Below are 10,462 nucleotides of genomic sequence, written 5' to 3'. Positions count from 1 at the left end.
TAAGGGAACTTTACCCCAAATTTAAAATACAGTTTCAGATTTATAAGCCAATGTATTCATAATGTAAGAAAAGATTGCTAATAGAGAGAATAACTATGAGACAAAGTAAAGACCTTCACAAATTAAAAGGTCATTGGATTCCAAGAACTCAGGCAGCATCCCTTCACACATTGGGTGTGTCCGGATCTGAAAAAGAGCTCTCTTTCCCGCAGACTCCAGGCCAGCCAGACCTAGCCACCATGACAGCCCAGGTACACCACAGCCTACTCAAAACAGCCTGGCCAGCCACCACCTGCAGCCCTGGGGCCAGACCATGCCATGTCCACAGACTAGGCAACAAAGCAAGCCATGCCTGGTGTAGAGCCAGGGCTCAGCTCAAACTGCCCACAGGCTAAGGAAAACTTAGCCATGCCCATAGAGCCATGGGGGCAGCTCAGCCCACCCAGAGGTTCAGTAACACTTAGCCACGCCCCTAGAGCCATAGGGTAAGAGCATGTCCCGCCCACAACTAACAGAGTTAGCCACGCCCCCTAGAGTCATTGGGCCAGACCAAGCCCCGCCCACAGCCTATGCAACAAAGGAAGAGATGACACTCATGACGTCATAATTCAAGCCCCACCCATAAGCCCTTAGTGAAGCCTCCAAAGGTTGAGCCTGGCCAATGTCCCCAACCTCCCTGCCAGATCTGTCCCCCTCTCTCCTCTCTGTCCCTTTCCCAGCCCCTTGCGCTCAGCCCTTCCTCTCCCCACTCCCTCCTTGACTCCTCCCAGGCTGTCCTGGACACCCACCCCCGCCATTTGGCAGCCCCAGAGCCCAGCCCCCTCCTCCTGGACCTCAAGCCCACCCATGGCCTGCTCGCAGTTTCCCCATGGTTACGTTGGCAGACCCCTGGGCTGCGAGCACGCAGTGAACCGGCAGATCCACCTGGACCTCTACGCCTCCTACTGCTACCTGGCCATGGAGCACTACTTCGACAGGCCCGACGTGGCGCTGGAGCACTTCGCCAACTTCTTCCATCGCCTCTCCCAGAAGGAAAGGAAGCAGGCCATGGTCCTCATGGAACTGCAGAACAAGCGAACCGTTGACATCTGCTTCTGGGACATTCTGAAGCCCGGGCATGAAAACAAGTGGGAGAACGGGCTGAAAGCCATGGAGTACGCGCTGTCCCTGGAAACCCGCGTCTACGAGAGCCTCTTGGACCTGTACAGGCTGGCGCATCAACTGCGTGACCTTTACCTCTGCAACTTCTTGCAAACCCACTGCCTGAATGTGCAAAGCAAGTATGTCAAGGAGTTGAGCAATCACGTGACCAATCTGTGCAAGATGGTCAACATGTTCACCGACCTGGATCAGTACCGCTTTGACAACCTTGATGACACCAAGAAGGAGTGAAACTGGATGGCATCCCCGGGGTCACCTGTTGCCAGCTGACTTTCCCTGGGTATTCCAGCGGCAACGCCTTTTGGAACCATGCACGGCATTTTAATCCACCTTATTTTCCTTTTCCTTCCAAGAAAGTTTGGTTCCTAAATAAAATGAGGTAACCTGAAGGAAAAAATGATACAGGCACGTGTATTTTGCTAAGAAATATTATTTACTTTCTTTCCTTAGATCTTTCTGAGATATTCTGGTTATAGGTGGTAGCTCAATGTTTGGTCATTTTCTATATGATTTTTAACTTAAGAAAACTCGTATGATAAACTCCCAAGTCTCTTTAATCCAGATTGTTGCATATCTATGTTCTTCCCATTGCTTTATAATCTACCCATTTCTCATTTTCTTTGAATAACAACAAAAACTTTTCATTAGTGGTCTATTTAGTAACCCAAAATATAAATAATTAATAGGGGAAAATAATGGTGATGCAATAATAATAGTGGGGTCTTGTCAGTCAATCATAAGTGGGTAGAGAGTCAGGCTATGGAAACAACCCAGATGTCCTACTACAGATTAATGATGCAGTGAAACCATGAAGTACCCTGCAACTTGGATGGAATTGAAGGGGCTCATGCTGAGAGGAATAAGCCGGAGCAAGTAGGACAGACACCAGTTGATCTCAATCATCTGTGGTTAATAAGGAAATATATTCATAGACAACATCTTTGGATAAAATCTTGGCCACAATTAAAGACCTGGGAGCAATGGTTGGGGGAAGAGGTGGAAGGGAATGATTTGTTTGACAAAGTACCATGGGAACACAGATGGAAGGTCTGGAACATATGGGTGGAGACCAAGAGAGGCAGGAGTGTACAGCAAACAAAACAAACAACCATATGTGCCAATTGATATTGGGGGCACAGGTGGAGGAGCAGGAAGGTCAGATCAGAAGGTGAGAGGTGGAGGGTTATGGGCATCTCAGTGTGATTACAAAGTGAGCACTTTGTACACCAATGCTTAAACTCGAAAACTACTGTAACCACATTACCTAAACTATAATGCAAAACTTAAGTTATACAAGATGAAACTGAGAACACAGATGCAAAAAGCCTCAATAACTTCAAATACTGCTTTGATGAAAGAACAATCATACCCCAGGATCCAGCAGGATTTAAACCCTGGGTGTAGGTAAGGTGAAACATCTACAAATACATTAACGTGGTGTAGCACATGCATGGAACTTGTGAAAAAGAATCAATTGAGTTTTAACAAGCAGATCTGAATAAGCACTTTTCTGAGAGCATATGTGGTGGTCTAATCCAATATGCATTTAAATAGGTGTTCACTGTGGGCAAGTGACATAGTATGAAGGTTAACATGCTTACCTTGAATGTGGGTGCTGCTCTAACCTTGGTTCAAGTCCTTGCACTAAAGAAAGGACCAGTATAACAATGATTGTTGGAAATGATCACTTGGGATAAGAACTGAAGTTTGTAAGGAGGTAAAGAGATATGCAGATAACGTCTCAGTACCTATGTTACAAACCATAATGCCGAAAAGGAAAGAGAGAGAAAGAGAGAGAGGAAAGAGATAGAAAAGAGAGAAACAAAAAAGAGAGACAGAGAGTGAGAAGAAGAAATGTGCTTGACATGGAGGCAGGCTTGGGTGGAAGTAGAGGGTAGGTGAGGAGAGTGAGGGGAGGGAAACTGGGGAAATCGGTGGTGGGAAATATACACTGGTGAAGGGCTGGATATTGGAACACTGTGTGACTGAAACCCAGTCATGAACCCAATCATGAACAACCTTGTAACTGTGTGTCTCATGGAGGGTCAATAAAAAAATTAAATTAAAACAAGAGTAAACAAAGTACTCATTCAACATGTATGGTTCGAGGAGTAGCTCCAGAAGTGGCCCCTCCCTTAGCAGAAAAGCTAGGTGTGCCCTCTACACACTCACAAAATTAGTTAGATGCTCACTATGTAGTCTAAGTAGGAAAACAAAAATCAAAGCAACAATAAGATATCTCCTCCTACCCGTGAGAAGGTAAATGATGCAAATGAGAAGAATGGAATGCCTTGAGGATATGAAGTAAAGACACCCCTTATACACTGCTGATGGGCTGGGAATTGAGATAGACATCCAGGAGAGCAGGAAAGATACTCACAACATATTAAAAGTTGGTATGTCATAGGATCCAGTTGTTTCACTTCTGGGTATTTAAAAATTCCAAGACTAGGGAACACAATGTTTTATTTGATTCATATGTATTATGTAAGAGAATCTAAAACACAAATTAATAATAAACAAAAACAAACTTTAAAAGTTTTTTCTAATGTATACAAAAGTCATAACTGTTGATTCCATTCTAGAGATGAAATAGAGTAGAAAGAAAACAAAGCTCCAATATTAAAATTGATAAGCTTAAAAGTGCAAAATTTTGTGAAAAATTTTATATATCTCTGCGAGATTGTTAAATCCTCATCTAAGTACTTACTGAGCTGCTTGTCACTAGTTCAGCTGTCTGTGTTATTGTTATTGTTTGTTGAGTTTAGTTGGCTTCTATGTTACTTCCCCATCTAATTTGTTGTGCTCCTACTGGAATTCCAGTACTGGGAAATTTCAAGGGGTCTCAGGGTCATGTCTGCAGCTTCCAGGGACAGAGATTTTAGATGTATCATTTCGGGGTTGATGAGTTGACATGCTAGCAGCAGTGGGATGTGGTTTCTGGGGCTTCTGGAAGTACAGGGGGTGGGAGGATGCTGCTAACACCAACTTCGAGAAGATCCCAGGTTTTTCAGCCTGGGCATAGGGGTACATGAAATTTTAGCACTTTGATATCTTTGCAGAGAAAATTATATGGAGTTGAACCATTGGTGTTGCTGCAGCAGTGTGGTATGGGTGCGGCTGTCCAGGTTTCAGCAGGGCAGGGACTGTGCCTACCCCACTAAAAAGTTTGCCCAGAGTTATCACCCTGGGAGAGCAGCCTTTCCTTAAATTTGAACTGCTTAGTATCTCCCCAGAGATTCGGTGATAAATTGGCCCAGCAGAGAGGGTGGGGTGTCCCCATGGTTGCAGTTGTGGGAGGTTAACTTTTGAGTTCTAGGACCAATTGGGGACAGTATCAGAAAGAGAAGGGGGAAGGCATGGGCAAATTGGGGAAAACTTGGAAATATATGGTGAAGGATGGGATTGTATTCTCTGTGCACTTAATGCAGATATCAATCAATATGCCAAAGTTAGATTTCAGGGAGGCACAGTAAAAATTATATAGTGCATCACATTATTGCTTCAATAGTAACTGATAATATAAAATAGAAATCCAAGTGTCTTGGGATCTTACTTGGAAGTTGGAAGTTAATGTAAAAACTGTCTCTTCATGAATTCTAGCCACCATCTTCTGAAATTATCAGAAAAGAAAGAAGTCAAATTTCTGATCCGCATAGCAGGTAGGGCATTTACCTTGCACTCAGCAGACCCGGTTCAATTCCTCCATCCCTCTCAGAGAACCCGACAAGATACCGAGACTATCCAAGTTTCTCGCCCACATGGCAGAGCCTGGAAAGCTACCTGTGGCCTATTTGATATGCCAAAAACAGTAATAGCAAGTCTCACAATGGAGACGTTACTGGTGCCCGCTCGAGCAAACCAATGAACAACAGGACAACAGTGCTACAGTGCTATTAAGAAGATGAGACAGAATAAATAAGTGTAGTTTCAAAGTAGAATAAAGGTTGTATAAAGACATTAATGGAAAGGACTGGGCACTTTAGTGACAGTATAGGTGCAGTAACTTTGTACAACAATGACATAAATATTAGTACAATTACAACCATATCATCTAAACTGTAATACATAAAATTATATAAATTAAAATTAAAAAATAAGTACTGTGCATTTCTTCTAGTATGAGTTAAGATTTATATGTGGATTTTCAAATTATTGGAAGAATACCTAATTAACACAATTTACAATTTTGTACTCACAGAAGTTTTCTTTCAAAAATGAGGGACAAAGAAATAAACACTCTCTTAATTATTTTAAAAAGAAAAGCTTTCTATGGTCGGCTTCTTTCCTATAAAAATTAAAATTATTTTCAGAGAACAATAATGAATTATATCAAAAATAAGGCTACATAAAAAGTGTTGCAGAAATATATAATGGTAAAATAAGTTCACAAACTCTTAATTTACTAAATAGATATCTGTTCAAATGACATAGTAGCATCCGATTGGTGATTATAGCACATGGAAAGTGAAATAAATTTTTAGGTACTGGCAGGAAAGATAAATATCTTTGTTATGTTACTGTTTTTGGCATATCAAATACACCATGGGTAACTTGCCTGGCTCTGCATGTGGGTGGGATACTCTTGGTAGCTTGCTGGGCTCTCCGAGAGGGACGGAGGAATTGAACCTGGGTAGGCCAAGTGCAAGGCAAATGACCTACCCGGTGTGCTATTGCTCCAGTCCTTTGTTATGTTAACACATATGAATTTGTATAGTGTCATAGGGAGTACACGCATATCACGATCACGAAATCCTATTAATCGTCGATTTCTCGAGTGGGCTCAGTAACCTCTTCATTTGTCTCTCTCTCTCTTTTTTTAATTTTTAAAATTTTATTGAATCACCGTGAGATAGTTACAAGCTTTCATGTTTAGGTTACAATCTCAAATGATCAAACACCCATCCCGCCACTGGTGCACATTCCCCACCACCAATATCCCGGGCATACCCCCTCTTTCCCACCTTCCCCCTGCCTCTAAGGCAGACAATATTCCCCATATTCTCTCTCTACTTTTGGGCATTATAGCTTGCAACACAGACACTGAGAAGTCATCATGACATTTTTCAAATAAATAGACAAAACACTCCTGAAATTTATATGGAACAATAAACCCCCAGAAATAGCTAAAGCAATCCTTGGAAAAAAGAAGATGGGTGGTGTCACCTTCCCCAACTTCAAACTCTACTACAAAGCAGTAGTAATTAAAACAGCATGGTATTGGGATAAAAACAGACCTGCAGACCAATGGAACAGAGTTGAATATCCTGTCATAGACCCCCCAAATATATGGCCACTTAATCTTTGATAAAGGAGCAAGAAATGCAAAGTGGAATAAGGAAAGCCTCTTTAAGAAGTGGTGCTGGGAAAACCGGATAGCTACCTGCAAAGAAGTCTCTCTCGACTCGGCCCTCCCAACAATGTCCCACTGGAGGCTCTTTCAGGGTCAGGGGAATGAGATCCGCTTGTTACTGGCTTTAGCATATGAATACACCATGGGAATCTTGCAAGGCTGTCCCATGTGGGCAGGAAACTCTCACAAGCATGCCAGTTTCTCCCAGAGGGAGAAGTAGGCTAAAAATACGCATATATTAATTGAAAATATATGTTGCAATTTGCAGATGTATAATGAAATCTCTCGTGAAAATGCTGCAAAAAAATTTAAAACATGGGCTTGCATACAACAAGCAGGGTGCTTTTGTGTTTTATAAGAGGTTGATTCCATTCAATCCCGGGCATCCCATATGGTCCCCCTGAGCATCACCAGAGATGATTCCTAAGGAAAAAGCTAGATCTAAGCCCTGAGCATCGCCAGGCATGGTCCCCAAATAAAACAAAATTTAAAACAATATAAGTGGACTGTAATAAAAATGCAATATTGATATAATTTGATAATGTTAGTGTTTTTACAGTAAATACATGTACTAAAAAGAGCAACAAGTAAAAATAAGCTACATACAGTAAATACTATTTCAACTAAATCAAAAATTACTTTTAGGGGTTGTAGAAATAGCACAGTGAGTAAGGCGTTTGCCTTGCAAGTGGCTGACCCGGGTTTGATTCCCAGCATCCCATATGGTCCCCTGAGCACTGCCAGGGGGTATTTCCTGAGTGCAGAGCCAGGAGTAAACCCTGTGCATCTCTGGGTGTGACCCAAAAAGAAAAAAATTACTTTTTACATGAATTGTTTAAATGCAGATGTGAAGGAGCTTTGATTAGCAGATTGGATTAAATATTTTTTCTTGGGCCTGAGGGATAGGATACTGCTTAAAACATTTTCCTTGAACCCAGCTAAATCTTGTTCCATCTCCTGCACCAGGATGCATACAAATTCATGGTAGTGATTAGACTCTGCCTAGGGTTTTTTTCTATGTTTGTGATTTTTATAAATAGAAAGTTACAAGTAATAAAATTCAAACTAAATATAGATTTTGTGTTCTTAGCAATATTTCAGGATACACTGCATCTATGAACTAAGCATAACAAACCGTAAGGGAAATATGTGAAATTAGGAAACAATTTACAGAAATTAAATTCACAATTGTCAAATAAAAATTCACCATGGGTGATGCACAAACCATACTGAATTCTGCACAATTAAATTACTGAAGTAGAATAAAAATTTGTTATATTTTAACAGAATTCTGAAGAAAAGAATTAAGACACACCAATAATAAAATAACCTCTAAATGTTACATAGAGTTGTAGAAATTAAAACTGAATATAATCTGGAAACCAAAAGGCAGAGAAATATTAAAATTGTTCATATAACTAATGATAAAAATACTAAGCAAAATATTCCTGACTCGGTAAAAGATGGCTCTTTAGTGAACAGAAAAACACATCACAATCAAAGGTGAAATTGTAACAATACATAACATAGGTTTATTTTGCAAAATTCCTGAATTTTAGAGCATAACATTGTTTTCCCCTCAAATAGTTTAGTAGAAAAATACTAATTGATGACAAATCATCTAATTAAGTTCTTTCTTGTAATTTTTCAACATGAGAATGACTAATTATACTAAAAGGATATGAGGAAATACTTGGAGAATGAGACATTCTATGCATAGCCTTGGGGTCAGTGATGGTAACATAACTACCAAGAGTAACAAAACCATCGCCAATATAGAGTGAGAAAGAATGCTTCCTACATAATCCCACAATGACATTTTTACTTTCTAACTGCCAGAACTCAAATATTTTTTTCTAGTTTCCTCAGGAAATAATGTGAAAAATTCAAGATGAGTTGTTCATAGAATAAAAGGGTTGCTGTGTGTAGTAACAGCAGTTCAAATATAGACTTTAAATCTACATAATTTGTATAAACATAAAAGCTAAAACTATGCTAAAAAGTCTCTTAAGTGAAAAAATAAATAATATAAAATGCTTCTGCAATAGAACTACTATCTGAATATAAAAGTGACATGTTTGATAAATAGAACTTGACAAGAAATGATGAATTGGTTAAAAAAAAGCATGTTGATAGCAAGACTTCATCATTTCTTATGGCCAAGTAGTATTCCATTGTTTATATATGCCATAGTTTCTTTATCCAGTCATCTCTTTTTTGGACACTTAGATTGTTTCCAGATTTGGGGTATTGTGGATAGTGGTAAAAGGAACACGTCTTTTGCCCATTTTATTTTGGGTCCTTGGGGCATATTCCAAGAAGTGGAATTTTTGATCATATCGAAACTGATGTCTTGAAGTGCTCCTATAACAGTGAACAAAAATATGGGTTTTTATCTGAACAATTATATCTCAGGTAGCAGGATAACAGATAAAAGATGTTAGAAAGATGATAATTGGCAATATGAAGGATAAATCTTTCAGTAAGTTGTTGTGTACTAAAAGAAGTTGGAAGAATAGTAACTTGGAATCAGATGCATGCTTTGCCAGCAGTTCTAGAATGGGTTGAAAAACGGAAGCTTCATAGTTTGTGCTGGTGGTTACTCTCTGCCAAAGTTCAGAAAGATGATAGAAGGAAGAGATGAACTCAGGACATCATTACTACAACAGTAGACATTAGTGAAAATAAGCATCATAAAAAAACTGTAGGTTTGCAAGTTTAGCTAATTATTTTTTCAGACAAAATGCCTAAGAAGAATATTTCAGTAATGGTTTTCAGTTGAAAAAAGTGATTAACACCAGTGTTCAGATTAAAAGTTGAGTTACCTATCAATTTTTACAGATAATTTTTAAAATTTCAACTACCTTTTAAGATAAAGTTTTATTGCAGTAGTGTTTGCTGATAGACATGTCCCAAATAAAAATGTTTTGATTAAAGAAAAATCACATATACAATAGTGTCCCCAAGTTCCTACAGCCTAATGTGATACTAACCCCAGGAACAATTGCGGCGCATTGTGCTGGCACCAGAATCTTATAGTTTCTGTTTATAGTGTCTCTTGATAGTGTCATTCCCCCATTTACCTATTTACTTGATATAATCTCATATTGTTTTATTTATCTTGGTCCCAAAGTGTACAAATCCACTGCTAGTATAGTCAGTGAGAAGCAACACTGAGTGATTTCCTTGGCAAAAAAAAAGAAAAGAAGAGAAAAGAAAAAAGTAATTAAGTACTACAGAAGTGGAGAATCAGTAGTGATTACTGCTCACTAGTAAGGCATGTCCCACCCCCCACTCCACTGTCACTAAGATCCTGAAGGAAAAGAACAAAGTGATGGAAACTCTTAAATGTTCTATTTCATTGAGAACAAAGAGACTAACAAAAACTCTAGAGATCTTGATATCAAATAAGAAGGAAGTAATAATGACCCGGACTATTAAAGATCAGACACAGAAGTATATCCCTCTTAGGGCCATTATGATCAAAACCGAAGCAAAGAGTGTGCTTGTAATGCTGAAATAAAAGGCTGGAGCCAACTATGGTGTTGCATTTACTGTTATCGTTGGGAGATTTAAATGAATCAGTTGTTATGAGTTACAAAAGCTAATGATGAATCCATGAGTGCTGATACAGGTCAAAGTACAAAAAAATGTGTATGTTAAAGATATGCTGTGTATTGTGGAGGAAAATAATGTATCAAATAAAATCCCCAGGGGCTGGAAGATAGGACAGGGCTTAAGGAGATTGCGACTTACCAGGTTCATCCCCCAGAACCACAGAGAATTCCCTGAACGCTCCTGAGCACGGAGCTAGGAACAGCCTCTAATCAAACACTACAGGCTCAAAGGGCTAGAATGAATGTTTCCCGTGTGAGAATCCAATCTTCAATCGCCTGAACTACATGTCCCCTTTCCAGCACTGCACTGGGAGTGGCTCTTGAATATCAG

At 39.6% G+C, this 10,462-nt stretch overlaps 1 protein-coding gene across 1 annotated transcript; it reads left to right on the top strand.

The window, feature by feature from the left end:
• Positions 1-846: 846 nt before the first annotated feature.
• On the top strand, positions 847-1,392 carry LOC101542485 (ferritin heavy chain-like). The gene has a single exon (XM_055121101.1). The coding sequence runs from the start codon at positions 847-849 to the stop codon at positions 1,390-1,392; it is 546 nt and encodes a 181-aa protein (XP_054977076.1).
• Positions 1,393-10,462: the final 9,070 nt, after the last annotated feature.

The sequence above is a fragment of the Sorex araneus genome, chromosome X (genome assembly GCF_027595985.1).
Source record: "Sorex araneus isolate mSorAra2 chromosome X, mSorAra2.pri, whole genome shotgun sequence".
In the NCBI taxonomy this organism is placed as follows: domain Eukaryota; kingdom Metazoa; phylum Chordata; class Mammalia; order Eulipotyphla; family Soricidae; genus Sorex; species Sorex araneus.
This window is presented reverse-complemented; position numbering and strand designations above follow the sequence as displayed.